This window comes from Octodon degus, unplaced genomic scaffold, assembly GCF_000260255.1.
Source record: "Octodon degus isolate 3935 unplaced genomic scaffold, OctDeg1.0 scaffold00279, whole genome shotgun sequence".
Taxonomy (NCBI): domain Eukaryota; kingdom Metazoa; phylum Chordata; class Mammalia; order Rodentia; family Octodontidae; genus Octodon; species Octodon degus.
The window spans coordinates 2,014,763-2,035,120 of NW_004524855.1; the positions used below are offsets into that span (position 1 = coordinate 2,014,763).

Below are 20,358 nucleotides of genomic sequence, written 5' to 3' on the forward strand. Positions count from 1 at the left end.
TGAATCTCTCTCTCTCTCTCTCTCTCTCTCTCTCTCTCTCTCTCTCTCTCACACACACAGAATACAGTGCATTCCAAAATGAAGTCTGAGTTGTAGTTAACAGTGTTACACAGATGGCCATTTCCTCATGTCTGCAGGGTGTGCTGGTTACAGAGGATGTGAACATGGAGGAAGCTGGTAGAGGTCTGGTCTCATCCTGCCCCTCTGGAGAGCCTAGTCATTCATATCTGTATATCTATATATCCATATATCTTTATCTATATATATAGCACAATGTATAGCACAACATGGCTGAGCTGCGCTATAATATCCCTCCTCTAAAATGTATCTCAAGCTGACATGAGGGGTATGGGTGGCTTCTTCATACAGAAGGGTGTCCTACCTGCGAATGGCAGCTAGAGACAGTCTCCAGAGAGTGCATTAGAAAGACATTGGATAGAGGTCAGGAGTTCTTATCTTGGGTGGGTATAGAGCTTTAAGTCTGAAAGAGATAAGGCCAAAGAACCAGTTAAGCAAGCATGGGCCAAGCAATCAGATCTGCACAGCCATTATGAATAAAGCCAACAAGTGTTTTCTCTGTGAAGCCTCAGTAAGAGTCTTTCACAGAGAAGATGAGGAGAAGGCCTAGGGAATTTCAGAACCTGCTGCGGCCTTAGCCTGCGACTGTGTCTCGCACAGCCGTTGAGATAGTAGCAGCAGGATGAGCCCTGAGCACATAGCACGTAGCTTTTGTGATGGCGCAGGCACCCCTTGTGTTGCTGTTAGAATGTGTAGTGCCATCTGACCCTGCAGGGCAGCTTATGTTACTGACTTTACTTTTGTGTAGGAGAGGAAGGGACCACTTAAGGTTTTGTTTTTTTTTTTTTACCAAAAGGGTTAGGCACCTCTTTTGATTATACTTCCTGCTGGGTGTTTAAGAGTAAATTAACATGAGACCTGCATTAACCAGAGCTGTCCTCTTGCTATCAGATTGAGGTAAGCCTCTTCCACCAGTGCTCTTGAAGCCATGAGAACAGACCCTCTGCTCCTTTGTCAGGGTCAGCCGCCAGGGTGGGTCATGGTCTTGCTTGACCATGTAGCTCTCTGTGGAAGCCAAAGGGATTTCTCTCTCTTGCTGACCCTCCTTTCGGTATACTTGTTGATCTCAGTTCATGGAAGGTCTAGCAATCTCAGGAGATGGGGTAATTTACCAAAGTTATAGAGTCCTAAAAAAGTTTCTTTGATGTCCTGGGACTGGCAGAGACTACCTGGTTTGTTTAAAGGCAACTTGGGTTGAGATTCATTGTGCCAGGTGCAGAAAGGGAGAGGGCAAAAAGGCCATGAATAGGGAGCAAAGAAAAGCAGCCTTCTTTCAGGGATTGCAAAACGGCAATAGACATTAATTGGGAAGATCTTAGTAAACATCAGTGGCTCAAGGTTCTCTAAATGTTTGCTGCCTCAGTGAGCAAACCCCGTGAGGTTTCCACTGTGAACATGTGAGTGTCATCAGGTGTCCTGGTGTTTGAAAGATTCCATGCTTTAGCTTATCTTTTTAATGAAATTCTGTGTTTGCTGAGGGCGGCAGTTCCTGAGCTGTGTCTTCACTGACACTGATGCCACTATTGACAAACATAACGGGCGCTGGGAGATTCATGCCCAAACCGAGCCTGGCAGGGACTAAGGCAGTTCTTTCCAAGTGTCCTACAAGCTTTCTACAGATAAGCATGTTCGTCTATTTGTTCTGGAGCTGAAAACTTACACCAAGGATAGATTACTCAGGGCCTGGGAAGCTGTCTGGGTGTGGGCTCCAGCCTTCAGTGCTGCAGACCACTGCTTTCCATATGCTGGCTACAGAAACCAGCTTCTTCCTGGGAAGGCCATGCCCTCCCTCTGTGCACTGAGCTCTTGATGCTTGCACTTTCCTGCAGCCTCCTTCTCTCAGGGTTGTTCCTGGGAACTTTGAAGCATTACAACGTGTCTCCCATTTCAGAAACAAATACCAAACCAGAAACCCTTGTATACCTTCCTTGTGTTTTTGTCCTGTGACTTTTTCTGTGCATTTTAATGCACAGGAAAATATTCTGTGAATAACAAAACTCATAAAAAATCTGAAGGCTTTGAGGACACCGGTGTGCAGGACAATGTGGCTCCAACCACACCACTGGGCATGTGCTTTCTGAGCAGAGATGGGAGGTGGCTCAGGAAAGCATTCCACTGACTTGGTGAGTGTGCAATTCATGGTCCTGCTGCAATGCCGTATGCAGTTAGATTTCTAAATCTCTGTGTAAAAATATGTAATTGTTTATTCATATTTTAAAAATATTTTTTATTTAAATTTTTTTCTCCATATTCTGTAGATACTTAAAGTTTAACATATCAATAGATGGAAAATACCTGTTCCATGTTATGCCTAAGATGTTTGATATTCAGACAGATAGTGAGGTTCAACCCAACTACATATGTTGTAGGGTAATAATAACTTCTCTTCTGGAGGGTTAACAACCTAAGTTTGCAGACCAAAAATTAGAGAAAAAGAAGGGCTACAAGGACAGCCAACATTTTGGCCCAGGCATTTCAAGGTCAGTGAAGACTCAGGATATAAGAGAACCTGTACTTCAACATGTAACTCAGTTGTGTCCCAAATTTTCTGATCAAGGAGATTATGGGGCTACAGAGCAATGTGATCGATGACATAGTGTGCCTAAGGAGAGTCACATAGAGAGAAAACATTCTCTCAGGCTTTCACAGAGAGCAAACTGGTCAGGCAATGACCATGACTCATCCACAGGGCTGACACTGACAAAGGATCTACCAACTGCAGTACAGGGTTACAGGATAAATCCTGAGAGGACTTGACTGACCTTATCAGATACAAAGTTACATTTCCTGTTATATAGGTCTTGCTTTATCTTGGTCCAGCAGAAAAGTATAAAAATGAAGTATAAAAAGTAAAGCCGTATTACTATGCTGAGCTATAGAAGGCTCAAGTCAACAACTTCTGACATTGCCAGTCCTACAGGTAACCCACTACTATTATGGGCTACTGGACTATATTGGATTATTTTGCTGAATTCACACACCTACAATATTTAAATGGCAATGGAATATCCATCTCTGACAAAACTAAACAAAAAAAGGGGATATAAGTGAAGGACCATTTTGTATCTATATATACAAAATAATTAAGATATGTAGCTACTTTCTCTTAATTCAATGAGAAGGAAGATTTGTACTAATAGTGTTTGGACAGGATATCACGTCTGCATCTTGTACGATGAATAACTACTATGAAAACAATAATATGCAATGTATTAATTATTGAAACTGTCCTATTAATCGGTTTTGAAACTGTCTTATTGCTGTTTCTCAAGAAAACTAATAAAAAAGAAGAAAAAAATTAGTAGACTAAACATTAATAATTACAAAGAAATGATCTATGTGTGTCAAAATGGATACATCATACATTACAATGTTGAGTGGAAAAAGATAGGTTGTCAAAGGATATGGTAGGCAATATTAAATTAGAAAAATATATTAATACAGCATTTGTTTATAATAGATCTGTATATACTTAAATATGAAAAAATAAAGATTAGAATAGTAGTAGCATTTATTGTGAGATCTCTAGGGAGAGAAGGAATGATGTTTTTCACTCTTCAATGTATGTTTTACACTTTATTTTACAAATATTCAGGGGAATGTTACCAAATATTAGTACTAGTTAAATTGGGTGAAAAATTGAGTTGAGGATTGTTATCCTATTAACTGTACTTTTCATTATATATTTGAAATGGTTAAAATTACAATACTTATGTAAATGAAGGAAATACGAGATATAGTAAAGGTCTTTTACCTAAAAACAACAACAACAACAACAACAACAACAACAACAACAACAACAAAACCAAAATCTATACCCATCTGCCTTGAAATGTTTTGTTAGATCTCTTTCCCTACATTCAATGTCAGATCAAAATGAATTTCAAATAAATCCCAAAGGTTTATGTTCTTTATGACATTTTATTTTGGGAAAGTTAGCATGAAGAGGAAAATTACTGAATTTATGAGAGTCTCAGGGCCATGTTTCCATTTTTTCTTTCACCAGTGTGCATTTATGGTGAGTGTTGAGAGACAGAGATCGGGACCTTTGTCATTAGTGATGATCCTGAAACCAACTTGAAACACATCTAAAGATTAGCAGGCACCGTGAAACATTAGAGTCAGCTTTCAAGAAGTTTCTGCAAAGTACTTCACCTCATGCTATTCAGCAGAGCTCCCTTTTTTGTTCAGTATCTTGGTGCATAAGGTGGCTGGCTGTCACTTGTGGGAGGAGCGGAGGCAGACTCGTGCATCATGGGATTGGTTGCATGCACATTGGGAATGATCAAGACAGACTGCAAAGAAACAAGCCAGATTGTTAGTGTAGCCCACTCAAATGTCCCATCCCTGCAGAGACAAGGCCTGGAGCACCCACTGAGCTCACGTGGGCCAGTGCACCCCACACATCTGGGATGGAATAGACTCACACATCTGCATTCCTCCAGCATGTGTTCAGGTATTTTACAGAGAGCTCAACTCACCCTGCTGGGGTTATTGATAGCTTGGGTGCAAAAGTGTGCAGTGGCGCAGGCTATGCCGAATTCTAGGATGGAGAAGAGTAGCAGCATGGCTGAAATTCCTTTTCCTCCAACCTGAAATCAGAGATACAGTCCAGGAAGTTTGGCTCATTGGGAGGCCTTTGCAAGGGTTTCAGAGAGTGTTGGATCATCACATATCCTGCTGCTCATATTTATCTGGTCTGTGCTTGTTTCTCTGTTATCATCCATTCTTATTTTATAAGAATACACATTTATTTTGAATTTTCTTTAAAGTACTAGAAATTTTTTTTTTGCCGAGTAGACTTTCTATTAGAAATAATAGAAAATAAGCAGATTTTTTCATTACAATATTCCTCTTGTATTTATAAAAGTATCACTCATTAAATAAAAAGCAAATGACATAAGAACTACACAGGGATTTTAGATGTCGTTGCTGAGAAATACGCAGAATTGATATTAATAGCTGCATCCGAGATCTCTCTGGATGGATACCAGGCAGAATGAGGAATGGATCCACAAAGCAACAGCCAAAAAGTGAAAAGAAAGTAAAAGAAAGTAACTTCCTTTAAAATGGGCTCATGTTTTCCATTTTAGAATGAACACATTACATTTACATGATACTAAAAGGAGACAAAGGGCTGGCGAGATAGCTCAGGAGACTAAACGCCTGCTTAAACAAGAACAGGAAAAGGGGTATGATCGCTGGCAACAGATGCCACACTGGCCCTGCCCCTGCCACCCTGAGTGGGCTGCTGAGACTGGGCATGGTGGCACATGCCTGCAATCCCAGTGCTGGGGAGGCTGAAAACATGAGGATCACTACAAGTCCGAGCTGTGTAGTGAGACCCTGTACCAAGTACATAAACAAGGAGAAAAAAAAGGTTGTATTCAGTTAAATAGGCTAATTATTAAAAAGGCATGTTTTGGGAGCTTGGCTGAACTTTGGCTGCTTGTGTCACCATCCTAGAAGGAAGGCAGACATAGGACACCTATTGGACCTGGTGAGCCCTGCCCTTCTTCTCCACCCACTGTTGCTGGAGTGTGGCTGTTGCGGCCACCTCTCCTGCCAGTAGCTGGAGACTTGTAGAGCCCTACCCTGCCCTCCTACTGTCAAAGGAGCCTTGGCCAGCTGCTCCCTACCCCCATCATCACTGCTAAGTCTAGGTGAACATTGGAAAATTAAAAAATGTCAAAATGAAGGCGCAAAAGACAATCTCAGATCTCCAACTCACCCAGAGCAAGTCCAGGAAACAAGGCCATAGAAGAACTTGAAAGCCACATTCCCTAAATTTCTGAAATGATAGCAACTGAAGTAAAGAAACAACTACATCAGGCTATAGAAAAATTAGATCAGAAATAATCTCCTAGGTAAAAAAAGAATGACAAAAATCTTGAAAGAATTGCTTAGTACATCTAAAGACAACATAGGTAAAAAATAGAGGGGTATGGGAAAATGATGGAAACACTAAATGAAAAGTACAGGAGAGAGCTACAATGCATGAAACAGATTCAGGCAGATATCCAGGACATTAAGAATTCCCTTGAAAGCTGGTAAAACTGCTTGAATGAAATTGAAGATAGAATGTCTGACCTTCAGGATAGCATTGCAGCTAATGAACATGAAGGGAAAGATCTCTTAAAAAAAAAACAAGGAACCAGAGCGCGCAACTTCCTGGGAAGACAGCCGATGAGCCCTAGCTTCTCCAAAGGAGAAGCGGAGAAGAGATGCGTGGCCAGAGGCCAAAGTCTCCCGCGATTCCCAGTTAGCCTGAGGAATAAAAGATGGTCACCTCGTACGCAGCTCGCTGCATGGATCAGATTCAGAGCGAAACTGAGAAGTGATTTTCATGTGGACTACATGATCTTTCTCAACATGAGTTGAGAGAGTTGAAGAGAAGGGGGGTGGTTTGGTGGGTTTGGATGGGCATAGCAGTTTCTCTTTCATTCTCCAGCAAATACACAGAAGTGCAAACTATTTGCAGATCCGCATGGAACAGTTGGCTGAAGAACCCCTGCCCCAGAAGACTAATGTTAGAAATAAGAGAAAAAGTGCACATAAAACAGACTCTATGAAGGATTACCGAGCTTCGTGAGTTTACTTAAAGCCGCAAGTATTTGAGCTCAGTTCAGACCACACAAAGCCAAGCCTGTTGTGAGAATTAACACCCATGCTGGGCCAGCCTGACAAAGCTCCATCATAGAGGATGTCTCAACAGGAGAAGGAAAACAAGGACTTCCTTGCCTGCACGAACAGCTTCCCATTGCACACAGCTTCCCACAGCTGGCTGCCAAATGGATTCTCCTCCTCTTACCTGGTTTTCCTCTTAACCTGAGGTTTGCATTTCTGCTGGAGCACTGGAGTCACCTAGGAGTCAGGCCCACTCCCAAAGTCTCTGTGTAAATACATGCAGGTCCCATCCACCTCTGTGCATTCTTGGAAAGCTCTCCAGGTGACAATCCAGTTTGCAGGAGTGATCAGTGGTCTGCAAACTAATGGTAAGCAGCTCTCTGGTCCACTCAGCTTGCTTCACTTCCACATTGTGAGTATGTACCTGAACAAACTGCCAGTTATGGTGCCCACCACCAAGCCACGGCTCTGGGGTGCATGAGGGCATGAAGAAGGAGGATTGTCATGCTAAGCAGAAAGAGGTCCCTCTGAACAGGAGCCTTCCCACCCTGGACACAACTCCACAGAGATTCTCTGGGGTCCCTGCCCTTGCTCACCACTGAAGAAATCCAAGCTCAATGAAATGAGGGGAATTTGACGCACAGAAAATAAGATTCTCTCACAGATAAAAGAAGGTCCTTTCCCTCCTAAGAAATGTTGTGAGTCAGCTAGCCAAGAGTAAGCAAATAAATAGCTAATACTGTATAATCATAAGTATTACATCAGTGTTCAATAAATACTTATATATGTATTGGTTACTAAAATCAGAATAATTCTCACAATGAAAAATAACTGTTTGTTTCTAGTAAGTGCATATGTCTATATACAAAATATGGAGAGTATTGCAAAAGGAATACCAGCTTGGAAAATCTTCAAACCATTCAGAAATAAAAGAGGTTAAAAAAAACAAAACAAGGAACCAAGAAATAATGCAACAGCTGCAAGACGATGCAAAGAAAAATACTATAAGACTCATAGCTATCAAGGAAACACCAGGAGTGAACACATATGACATAAAAAGACTGCAGAGGTTGTACAAGAAAAGGTTCCAAGCATGAGAAATAATCTGACATAGAGAGTGGTGAGGCATATAGAATCACAATTAGTCACAGTCAGATGTACACCTAGACACATAAGATCCCAGAAAGCTAGCAAAAGAACAGAGTATTAAAAGCTGTTAGAGAAAAGAACCAGATTACATATAATGGAAAGTAAATCAGAGTCACAGCAGATTTCTCAACTCAGATCATCAAATCAAGAAGAGCTTAGAGTGAAGTATTTCAGGTCCTGGAAGAAACAACTTCCAACAATGCAGAACTATTAAATGTAATGGAGAGATAGATACTTCCATGACAACAACTGTAGAAACTCATCGTCACCAAACCAACCCTATAAAGAGTACCAACAGATATTCTAGAAGGACACAAAAAGGACCAAAATATCAAGAGCAAGAACAGAAAGGAACCACCAAGCAGAGCAAGCAATAAATGGAGGGTAAAAGTAGGGAAATTACACCAGCAAAATAACTTGACAAAGATAAACCAATACATATGAGTAATAACCATCAATGCAACTTGCCTCAATTCAGTAATCAAAAGAATCAGACTAGCAGAGTGGAACAAGAACCAAAATCCAACAGTATGCTGCATACAAGAAAACACAATTTCATAGACTGGAAGTCAAAGGTTAGGGCTGGGGAGATAGCTCAGTAGAATAAGCACTTGCCTGGCAAGTGCAAGGGCCTGAGTTCAATCCCTGGTTCCACGAACAAATAAACAAACACCCCACCAAAAAAAAAAAAAAATTCCAAAGGATAGAAAACAATACTCCATGTGACAGAATCCCAGAACAAAAGCAGGGGTCCATATTCTGGTTGCTGACGATGTCAACTTCAAACCAGAAGTGATTAAAAGAGATAAGGTCACTACATGCTTGTTGGGGGACAACTGAAAGGGGAAGAAATAACAATCATAAATATATATGCACCCAATGTCCGACCAACCAACTACATAAGACAGATTTTAATAGACATGAAAAATCAAATGAGCAATAAAATAATTGTGGTGGGGGACTTTAACACCCTGCTAACACCGAGATAGATCAACTATGCAAAAACTCAGGAAAGAAATAATAGAACTAAACCAAACTTGTGAAGAAATGGGCTTAGTAGTCCTTTACCGAGTGCTCACCCAACAGTGTTAGGATATACAACTTTTTCAGCTGCACACAGGATATTCTCCAAAATAGACCATATGCTAGCACATAAAGAATGTTTAAGTAGGCCAGGGAAATGGCTCAGTAGAATATGCACTTGTCTGGCAAGTGCAAGGACCTGATTCAATCCCCGGTTCCGCGGGGAGTGGGGGTGGGGAGGAATGTTTAAGTAACTGGAAAGGAATAGAAATTCTCTCATTTATACTATCAGACCATAATGTAATGAAACTGGAAATTATTGACAAAATAAGCTGCAAAAAGTCCATTAAAACATGAAAATTAAATAACACCCTCCTGAATGATCAGTAGTTCACCAATGAAATTAAGAAATTGAACAGTATTTACCATAAAACAAAATTATACATACAACTTACTGGAACTTGTGGGATGCAATGAAACTGTCTTTTTTTTTTTTTTTTTTTATTTTAGGGAAGGGTCTACAGGGTGTTCAGCGTCTCCCTACTAGATCAGACTTGTAGTGACCCACCTGTTTACAGCCTCCCAAGAGCTGGGATTACAGGTATGTGCCACTGTGCCCATTCTCAGTTGCTGTCTCAGCGTGCCCAGGGGTGGGGCTGGCATGGCAGGCCCAGGGATCAAACCCCCGTCCCCTGCTCCTGCTTGCAGGTGCGTTAATCCACTGAACTATTTGGCCAGCCCTCAAAGCTGTCTTAAGAGGAAAATTTACAGTGGTAAATTCTTTCATCAGGAAAACAGAAAGAGCCATAATATACAATTTTATGTTGCACCTTAAACTCCTAGAAAAAATAAGAGCAGCTCAAGCCCAAAAACCAAAGAAGGCAAAAATTATACTGATCAGAGCAGAAAGAAATTCAATGGGGTTGAAGAAAATAACACAAAGAACTAATGAATCAAAGAATTGGTTCTTTTAAAGAATAAATTTGATAAAGCCCTAGCCAGTCTTATCAAAAAGGAATGAAAAATCCAAATTCATGTAATAAGGAATGAAAAGGGAGAAATTACTATAGACCCTGTAGAAATACTGAAGATCATCAATAGTTACTTCCAAAATCATTACTCTCACAGGAAAGAAAATAGATTCTTTGATACAGATCAATTATTAATGTTGAATCTAGAAGATGTCAAAATTCTGAATAACCAAGTATCAATTAGTGAAAGTGTAATAAAAACCACCAACGAAAAGCCTAGGTCCTGATGGATTCACAGCTGAATTCTACAAGTAATTTAGAGAAGATTTAATGCCAACTCTTTTTAAACTCTTCATTGAAATTGAAAAGGAAGCAATTATACCAAACTCTCTGGAGGAAAGCATTACTCTGATAACAAAACCAAAGAAAGACTCAAGCAAAAAAGAGAACTACAGGAAATCTGACTAATGAATATGGAAAATTCTCAATACAATTCTAGCAAACAAAATCCAGCAAATCATCAAGAAGATTATACACTATGAGCAAGAGGGATTAATCTCAGGAGTAGTGGGATGTTTCAACATATGCCAATCCATACATGTAATGCACCACATCAACAGAGCCAAAGACCAAAATCATATGATCATCTCAATAGATGTTTAGGTTTTCACAAAGTCTAACACTCACTGATGATATACAAACCCTGCAGAAAATCAGAATAAATCTGCTTTAATCTAATAAAAGCTATCAATGACAAACCAACAGCCAACATCATACTAAATGGACAATACTGAAAGCCTTCACTTTAAAATCAGGAACAAGACAGGAATGTCCACTTTCTTGACTTCTATTCAGTATAGTTCTGGAAACATTAGTCAGAGCAATTAGAAAGAGGGAGAAATGAAAGGGATAATGATTGGAAAGGAAGAAGTGAGATCATCATTATTTGTAGATGACATGACATTCTACACAGAAGACCCCAAAAACTCCACCAAGAGACTTATATATTTAATAAAAAAATTCAGTAGCATGGCAGGATACAAAGTCAACAATAAGAAATCAATAGCTTTTGTAGGCACAAACAGTGCATCAAGTGAGAAATTAGGGAAACCATTCCTTTCATAACAACATCCAAAAAATGAAATATTCAGGAGTCAATCTCAAAAAGGAAGTAAATGATTTATACCATAAAAAGTACAGTACTCTGAAAAAAGATCAAAGAAGATTTCAGAAAATGGAAACTTATTCTTTGCTCATGTATAGGAAGAACCAACATTGTGAAAATGGCCACACTCCCAAAATTGTTATACAGATTCAATGCAGTCCCAATTAAAATATCATTAGTATGCCTCACAGATCTGGAAAAAAAACATTCTTAACTTCATCTGAACCAGAAGAGACCTAGAATAGCAAAGAATCCTTGCAACAAAGGAAAGGACTGCGGCATCACAGTCTTTGAGTTGGACTTATACTACAAAGCTACTGTGATAATATCAGCATAGTTCTGGCAAACAAACAAAAACAAAAAGCAAACCAGACCTGAGGATCAGTGGAATAGACTGGAAGACGCAGACACAACTACAAACACGTGCTGCAACCTTATCTTTGACAAAGTGACCAAACATGTTCACTTGAAGAAATAGCCTGTTTAATAAATGGTGCTTAAAAAAGCTGGCTTTCCATATGCTGACGGCTAAAATCAGACCCAGGTCTACTACCATGCACAAAATTACAGTTAATATTTAAATATTAAAAGTGAAACACTAAATCTTCTAGAGGAAAACGTATGTAGAAATTTTAAAAGGCATAGGGGTATGCAGAGAATTCATGAACAAAGATCAAACTGCTTGGGGAATACTTCAAAGAATCAACAACTGGGATCTCATCTTTTGGAAAAGTCTCAGCACATCAAAAAAATCATGTTGCTTTATTTTTGTTTTTGTCTTTGTTATTGTTACTGTTTTTTTTTTTAAATTTCTCTTAAAAAACACAACGAAACAAAAAAACACCGACTTGCTGTGCCAGCCCTGCCCCTGGGGTGTGCTGAGACAGTGATTGAGACTGGGTGTGGTGGCATGCACCTGTAATCCCAGCGCTTTGGGAGGCTGAAAACAGGAGAATCACTACGAGCCCAAGCTATGTAGTGAGATCCTATACACCCTGTAGACCCTGTCCTAAATAAAAAAAAAAATAGAAATCACCAATAGAATAAAAAGGAAACCCAGTATTTAGAAAAAAATAATTACTGACTGTCCTCAGACAAAGGACTTCTATCCAAAATACATAAAGAATTAAAAAATATCAGGCCCCAAAAATTCAAAAACACAATACAAAAATGGGCATCTGAGATGATACAATTCATAGATGAAGAGACACAGATGACAAATATATGAAAAAATGTTCAACATCATTGGTCACTCAAGAGATGCAAATTAAGACAGAGGCGAGATTCCATCTTATCCCATAGGGAGTGGCTATCATCAAGAAGTCAACCAAGGGGCCAGTGAGATAGCTCAGCAGACTAAAGTGCCTGCTTAAGCAAGCGCAGAGATTGTGGTTTGATCCCTGGCACAACATGCCACACCTGCCCTGCTCCCAGGATAGGCTGAGCTGGCCAGAGTCCTGATGTAGTGGCACTTGCCTATAATCCCAGCACTGGGGAGGCTGAAAACAGGAGGATTACTATGAGTCCAAGCTGTGTAGTGAGTCCCTGTAACAACCAAATACATAAAAAAAAAAAGAAGTCAACCAATCACAAATGGTGGAGGAGTTGTGTAGACAAAGCAACCTTCTCCACTATTTGTGGGAGTGAAGACTGGTATAACCACTTTGGAAATCAGTGGAAAAATTTTTCAAAAAGCTAGGATTAGAAGTCCTTTTTGACCCAGCTATTTCCTTTCTAGGCGTTTTTCCAAATGAGCTGAACACAGCACATCATAGTGATTTATGTGCACTCCTATTTATAGCCGCACCATTTGTCATAGCTAAATCTTGGAAACAACCCAAATGGTCTCCAACTGAGGAAAAGATAAATAGATGTGGCATTTTTATACAATGGAGTATTGCTCAGCCATGAAAAGATAAACTTGAGGCTTTTATAGGTAAATGGATACAACTAGAGACCATATTGATTAGTGAAATAAATCAGATCCTCGTATGTAAATATTGCATTGTCTCCCTGTTGTAAGAACCTAAAAGAGTAAAATCTGAAAGATACAATAGACTCTATGAAGGGGAATAAATCTGTTCAATGGGAATGGACAGATAGGATGAGGAAAAGGACAAAAGAAGAGAAAAAGATATATTCAGTTATATATACAAGGTTGCTTGGGAAATTGTACTGCCGATTTCTGCTGGTCTGTTGTAAGGAGCAGTTAATGCTTAAATTTTTTTTCTGTTTTTCAATTTTGCATGTTTGTATCTGGTAATCTAAACAACCAATTTGAAGATAATATGTAATAGAACAACCATTGTCAAATTCCTATTATTTTGTTTAGTGAAATTGTTGCATCACTTCTAATTCTTTTCTTTTAACATATGTACTCTCTTAAATTATTTTTACAGCAGTGTTTTGTAGTGAGGTCTGAGTTAGTCCATGTTAGGACTTTGGAAGTCTGAGACACAAGGATTGCAAGTTTCAGCCCAGCCTGGGAAACTTAGTGACTTTCCCAGACCACATCTCTAAATAAAGAAGAGAAAAACCTGGGGATGGAGCTCATGTGAAGGCCCTGGCCTGATTCCTGGTGCTGCACCTACATCCCTATTGACAGTGGTTTATGAAACCCACGAAGAGGGTGAAGTCACTGTACACTTTGAGTTTCAGCTTTAGATAGTATTCAATGATTGTTCATGGTGGAAAGAGGAGGTGATTGGCATTCCATGTCCCTTTCAGCTTGCTCTGCCTCTTCTATCTCCCTGTTTTCAGTAATTATATCTTTTCACTTTATTCCTTTTTAGGCCTAAAACCCCAAAACACTTACTTTCAATTTTGGAACTGTTCAGTCTCAGTTGAGTACTTCCATGGCTTGGTGCTGCCCATTAATCCTTTTACACGCTTCCCTCTGCCTTTCTGGACTCTTGATTTATGTTAACTGATTTGCAGCAGAATAAAACATCAAGTTTTTAAAACACTCATGCCCATAGGTTGCCTTGTTTTACAGAGAGGATCTTCTTACCTTTTAGCTTGCACACACATTTCTTTGATGTGAAATTTGGGGTCAAGATTTATTTTCATGAAAACTTTGAAAAGTATTGCCTGCTGTCTTCCCTCATTGTATGTTGTGGTGCTGAAGACTGAGCCTAAATGATTTTTTTTCCTGGCTTAGAGGACATTTGACTTTTCTGCTAGAACTTTAAAGAATTGCTTCTACTTTGTACACAACACGATGGGATTTAAATCCCTTGTTCTGTTCATCTACATCCCTGCCTGCCTACTTCCCTACCCCCTTACCTTCCTGCCTGCCTACCTCCCTACCCCCACCTCCCTGCCTCCCTGCCTGCCCATCCACTTCCCTCCCTCCCTTCTGAGCATCCACTGAGTGCCTGGTATCCCGATCTGCGCCAGTGCCAGGGTGATTTCTGCTCCTTCCTCCGCATCAGTGAGCTGCGCTACACACTGTCAGCTCTTGTCCTTCCCCTGCGCACCAGGCTGCTGTGCGAGGCTTCAACCGCAGAGCTCTCGCCCTGTTCTTCTTTAGTCTTCTGAGCTCCAGCTGGGGCTATGTTAGTGAAGCTTCCTCCTTCCCTCATTCTGGTTTCTGGCGAGCAGAGCTGGGGCCAGGAGCTGAGCTGCCGAGCACCTGCTTGAGTTCCCTCAGGGTTACTTCTCCATGCAGGCGCCATGCTAGAAGCTGACTTTTGAGCACATTTTGTTCTTTTCATTTGGCACCGTTGAAGGTGAATTTCATGTTCTTGCAAAGCTGCACCTTGTTTACCCAGAGTTCTGTGCTGGCCGGGACACAAATTAGCCCCCAAGGCTCAAGTGCCAGGAGCTTAGACGGGGCTTACATGGTGGGTGTAAATGGGGGGCATTTAAGAGTGGGCCTGGGTGATAGGCTGTGTGTCACGAGCACTTGTGGAGGGGTCCGTACTGCGCTCCCGTGGGGTGGGACTGAGAGGCGTGGTGCATTTCCTCAAGAGCAGGTGGTTAAGGAAGGGTGAGCCTGGCTCCTTTCCATGTCTTGCTTTTCTCCTTTGGGCTTTGCTCTGCTCTTTGAAGGGACCCCCAAGTCCTTGGTGTGGCCCCCTAAGCCTGGTAAGCAGCTTGGTTCATACTGTGCCCTGCTTCCCTGCAGTGGCAGGTGTCCTGGGCACAGGCTTCGCCTGGCTCCAGGGCCAGCGTCCTTGCCTGGCCACTGTGGTGTTGATGAGAAGCTGCCCCTGCACTGAGCCCCTGCGTGGAGCACTGCCCTTTGCTCTCCTCCACTGTTTGGGTCACAGTAGACTGAGGGCCCTGTTACTGCCATTTTCCTCTCTCCCAATTCTTGTTCTAAAAGTAACATGCCACTTGGTACCTTCAGCCTCTTATTCATATAGAATTTTAAATAGTTGCAGAAATAATTTCTGTGTATTCTTCCTGAGTCCTGGCTGCCTATCCCAGCCTTTCCCTGTTGCTCTTGTGATTAATGGTGGGGCAGACTAGTGAGGGCTTGGTCTCCCTGCAGCGTGTTTCCACGACTAGGGTGGGTTAGAAAGGGATTTCCCCCTGGAGTTTCTGTGGAGATGGCAACTCAGAGATAAAAACAGACCCCGTCTGTGGGTGAGGAGAGAGGCGGCGGGTAGCAGTTTGTGGGATACTCACCAAAGCCCAGTACACCTGCTGGTGGTGGGCATTGATGAACAGATCCACGATCAGCAGGACCACGCCAATGATGGAGAAGATACAGCTGAGGATATTCGTTCCCAGGCTGCCTTTCAGCTGGTGGGGAGAACAGGAGAAATAAATGTTACCAACGGTAAATGCAGTGAGTCAGCGAGCGTTAATGGTTCTTCATCTTTGCTACCTTGCAACAATTTTGGAAGTCCAAATGCCTCCTCTTTTTACCCCTGTTGCCATAAAATACCCTGTAAATTAGATGTCAGACATTTTCAAAGGACTGTAGAAAGATGTTAGTCATAGTAGGCAGAAGCTCATCTATTAACACGAAAGTTTCATACATAAAACCTTTCTTTTTTAAAACAATGAAAGGCTAAGCAACATTTCTTTCAGCACTGGGAACTGAAGTCAGGACCTCTGTGTTGCGAGGCATGTGCTCTTCCACGGAGCTGTGTCTTCAGCCCTTCATGTTTTGTTACTTGAGATGAGGTGTCTCAGAGGTTCCTGGAGTGACCTGAGATCGGCGATCCTCCTAATCAGCCTCCTGGAGTAATACGCCTTGAATGGCATTATTGCATATCAGTAACTATGTGGAAAATTTCAAATATCTTGTTCTTACACTGGATGAGGCAGTACTTTGGCATTAGGGTTTATTCCCGGAATCAGATACAGTCTCAGATTTATTTTTTGATAGCCTTAAAATCTAATGAAGGCCCTCAGGACTAGGTGTAGAAATCCAAGTTGAAGAGGAGAAAGCCTTTAAACTTGTATAGGGAGAGGCTTATGGGCTGCAGACAAGTTCTGCAGGTTTTACAGTAAGATTCTGATTCTTGTGAACCCAGGTCCTCAGCGGGTTTGCTGGGGTGGCACGGCTGCATTCTTAGACCCGTGTCCTGCCTGGGCACACCTGGGCCTCCAAAGGCCTCACAGAGAGGCTGAGGTCCTTGGTGAGTGTCCCGAGTGAGCTCTCCAAAAGGCAGAATATATGCTTGGAAAGTCTCAGTGGAAGGACCTACAGGAGTACAGAGAGAGGGGGAAGGGTTTGGTTGTTGGTTTTAGTGGGTGAATTAGGCTGACTTGGATTGAGTGTACTTTATTGTTTTAGTGTCACTTTACGTTGAGAGTCTGGGCAGCACAGGTCTCTGCTCCCTCTGCCCCATCTCTGCTCTAGCGCAGTATTACACATAACCTTGAGCTCGCCTCTGGTCTAGTGTCTGGCAGACTGCTCTGTTTCCTTGGCATGGAATTGAGCCATGAGATCGCTCCAGGTGGGTGTTGGGCTGAGAATGGAAGCCCTGTCTCATGAGCAATTTCAGAAGCTCTTCTTACGTTTCAAGATACATTCTCTGCACTGTGGTTTAGGGAACTGCATGAGAAACCCAGCCTGAATAAGAGCAGGTGATATTCGCAATTAAACAGTGGCAGACACTCTGGAGACTTAGTCACTGCAGTGGGCAGCAGGTGCTTCCGGTTCCTGGGTTCTTCTGGAACCAGGAGCCATTAGGTTAAAGCTCAGACAGCCCTGACCTTTATAGCTTCCCAGGCAGTGAAGAGCCAGCGCTTCTGAGTGGCAGACAGGAGGAGCCCGCTCCCCAAGCACCCTACAGGCCCGGGGCAGCAGGAAGGTGCTTTGGGGGAAAGCGTGCCTGCCTTCTGCACCTTCTGCATCTCCCTTCCCACCTTCATGCCTGTAAACTAAACTCACAGCGCAAGGGGTTTGAGGAGTGGAAGCAGTCTTACCTGACAGGGGGAAAATTCCTTGAATGCTGCTATGGTGATAGAGCCAGAAATAACAAACTGTGGAAAGAGGCAAAATTTTTTTAGTGAAATGTTGGGTTCTGGGATGGTGCCTGGGCCATGTGCTTATGTGGAAGGCTAAGCTGTCTTTGTGTTTTCCATCTCTGAGCTTCCCCTGTCTAGAGTCTCAGAGCTGTCTTTAGCTTTCCTTTCTTCTTCCTTGGGTCCTGGCACAAGACACGCTCTTTGTCCTGTACCCTTTTGCTATTCTGCTGCTTTCTGAGCGGACTGCCCAATCGTGTGTCTTTATCATTTGTATATTTTTTCATTTTGTTTTCAGTGCTGAGGGTGGAGCCACCCAGGATCTCCCTCGTGACTGGCAAGTGCTGTAGCCCCCAGAGGTACCTCAGCCTGACTGTGCATTTCAGTCTTATTTAGGGGACCCTCCCACTGCCAGCGCCCCTTCTGTCAGACACTTCCTCTCAGTGTCACAGCCAACTAGCGCTTGGGCATGATCATTTGGTGAGAGTATACTTGGGGGATGGGTTTAAGCTGCAAGGAAGAAAAGTTCCTCCTGTGCAGGCCCAGTCAGCGCTGTGATTTGTGGGAGTTCTCCAGCGCTCAGAACCAGGGCTGATCAGCGGCTGAGCTGGGTGTGGGCCCGCAATATGTGGATCTGCAGGGAGAGGGACTCTGTCATCTACTCACGCACAGTCCGCCCCAGAAGGGGTATCCCGCGATAAAGGAGATGGAGCCAAAGCCCCAAGCTTCAGTCAGACTGTAACTCAGTAAAGCCAGAATAATTCCAAACCCCGGGTGCATCAGTCCAATCATGATCTGGATGCCCTACAAGAAGAGAACAGGCATTTAAAAATGACTTTGCCGTTTCAACCCGGGAAACATCACTCTCTCTTCTGCTTCTGATTGTAATCGGCGCCCTCAGTAGGAGCCTTGTTTGAGGGATTACGAGGTGCCGTGTGGCCCAGCAAGAGGGCTCCAGGAAGCATGGTGGCTTCAGGTCCGGGAGCCTCTTCTGGGACCCTGTAACAGACTCTAAATTATTTATGCTTTGAATGCCTCACAGATGTGAGGATAAGCGTGTTTGGCGAGGTCCAGTTTATTTTCCTTAGCATCATGAGTGCTAGGAGCATCCCTTTTCATCCAAGTGTCTCAAATTTGTTGGTACCTATCAAAGTGGAAGTGTATCGTGTCCATGTACCACGACTTACATGTCCGTGTATCTGCTGATGGGCATATGGACCGCCTCTGTGATGTCGCTGTCGTGACTTACGCTGCTCTCAGCACGTGTACGCAGATTTCTGTACCTCATACGGTATCTTTAACTGTTTGGGAAGATGTGCTAAGAGGGGTAGCTCTCTGTGCAGTGAAATTTCTATTTTTATCTTTTTTAAGAATTACATAAACTGATTTTTATAGTAGTCTCACTAGTTTGCCTTCCCACAGCACTATGGAAGTGTTCACATTTTCCCAATTTTGCCAGCAAGTGTTGTTTTATTTCTTTAAGTACACATTTATTGGTGTGTGTAAGAAGTGACAACATTTCGTTCTTTTAAATTTCTACATTTTTGTTTGATTTCAATATGTCATTCCACAAGAGGCTCAGTAACCCAATGTGAGAGGAAAAAATGAAGATCTCTACAGTATTTTATTTTTTAAAAATTTAATTTTGAAAAGTAAAAACAAAAACAACAAAAATCAGAAAAAAGACAGAAGCAGGGTAACATACAACAGTACATAGTTTTCAGAGCATGAATAGATGATTAACACTGGTGGATATATTATCTATTTTTATCATCAAATCTGTTGCTCAGATTGACAGATACAGTTATGTAAGGTTGGACATATGATTGCTTATTTCCACTTTTGTTCTTGTCTCTCTTTTTTCTTTTTTTACTTAAAAATTTGTTTTATATTTTAATAATTTTATTGAGAAAGAAGTGGCCAAATTTTTGTTTTAAAGAAAGTATAGGAATAATTGATATGACATTAGAAATGGTACACATTTAAAAGTAAAACATAGAGGCTGGCCAAAAAGCTCAGCAGACTAAAGCACCTGCAAGCAAGTACAGGGGCTGGGAGTTCAATCCCTGGGCCTGCCATGCTGCCCCCCACTCCTCGGGGCTCACTGAGACGCCAATTCAGACTGGGTGTGGTGGTGCTCGCTTGCAGTCCCAGCTCTTAGGAGGCTGAAAACAGGTGGAGCACTACGAGTCTGATCTAGTAGTGAGACCCTCAACACCCCATAGACCCTTCCCTAAAGTACAAAAAAAAAGTCCAACATGACAAATATTCAAGCATGTTATTGTGTTACACATTGCTGTCCTTGATGTATTTGCTTAAATTGCAGATATCAATATGCAGAGTTAGTCAAGGTGAAAATTATACACATTAACTACTATTTTCAAAAAACTGATGGAAATTTTTGTCACAATCACCTCAGCTATCCTGTATATATACTTGCCTGTTTTCCCACTGCCTTTTTTCCTATCTTTTCTCCTTCCTTTCCTCTTCATTGTTTAATCCTTAACTTCCATTTCTTTCTGTTTTACTCTATCTGTTATACCTTTCAGGTTTTATTTCTTCTTTCAGTTCTTGCACTAGGGAGACAATATGATATTTATACATGTGAGTCTGATTTATTTCACCTATGAGTATATCCTCTAATTGCATCTGTTTACCTATGAAGGCTTCAAGTTTGTCTTTTGTTATAGCTGAGTAATACTCCATTGTATAACAATGCCACATCGTTTTCATCCATTTGTCAGGTGATGGGCATTTTGGTTGCTTCCAAGATTTGGCTGTGACAAATTGTGTTCCTCTAAATATGGGTGCACATATATCATTGTGGTATGATGTTTTAAGTTCTTTTGGGAAAATACCCAGAAGACGAATAGCTGGATTGAATGGGAATTCCAGTCCTCGTTTTTTTTTTTTTTT

General features: G+C 41.7%; 1 protein-coding gene across 2 annotated transcripts in view; it reads right to left on the minus strand.

Moving 5' to 3' along the window:
* Positions 1-3,991: 3,991 nt before the first annotated feature.
* LOC101590061 (membrane-spanning 4-domains subfamily A member 12) overlaps positions 3,992-20,358 on the minus strand; it is a 28,384-nt gene continuing 12,017 nt past the window's right edge. The window contains exons 3-7 of one of the 2 annotated variants that reach the window (XM_012512823.2): positions 18,109-18,246; positions 17,404-17,460; positions 15,649-15,765; positions 4,560-4,670; positions 3,992-4,373 (exon numbers count right to left, since the gene is read on the minus strand). In XM_012512823.2, coding sequence (XP_012368277.1) covers positions 4,266-4,373; positions 4,560-4,670; positions 15,649-15,765; positions 17,404-17,460; positions 18,109-18,246 — 531 coding nt within the window. In that variant the 3' untranslated portion in view covers positions 3,992-4,265. The remainder of the gene's footprint in view (positions 4,374-4,559; positions 4,671-15,648; positions 15,766-17,403; positions 17,461-18,108; positions 18,247-20,358) is intronic. The other variant, XM_023707047.1, reaches the window with a different exon arrangement.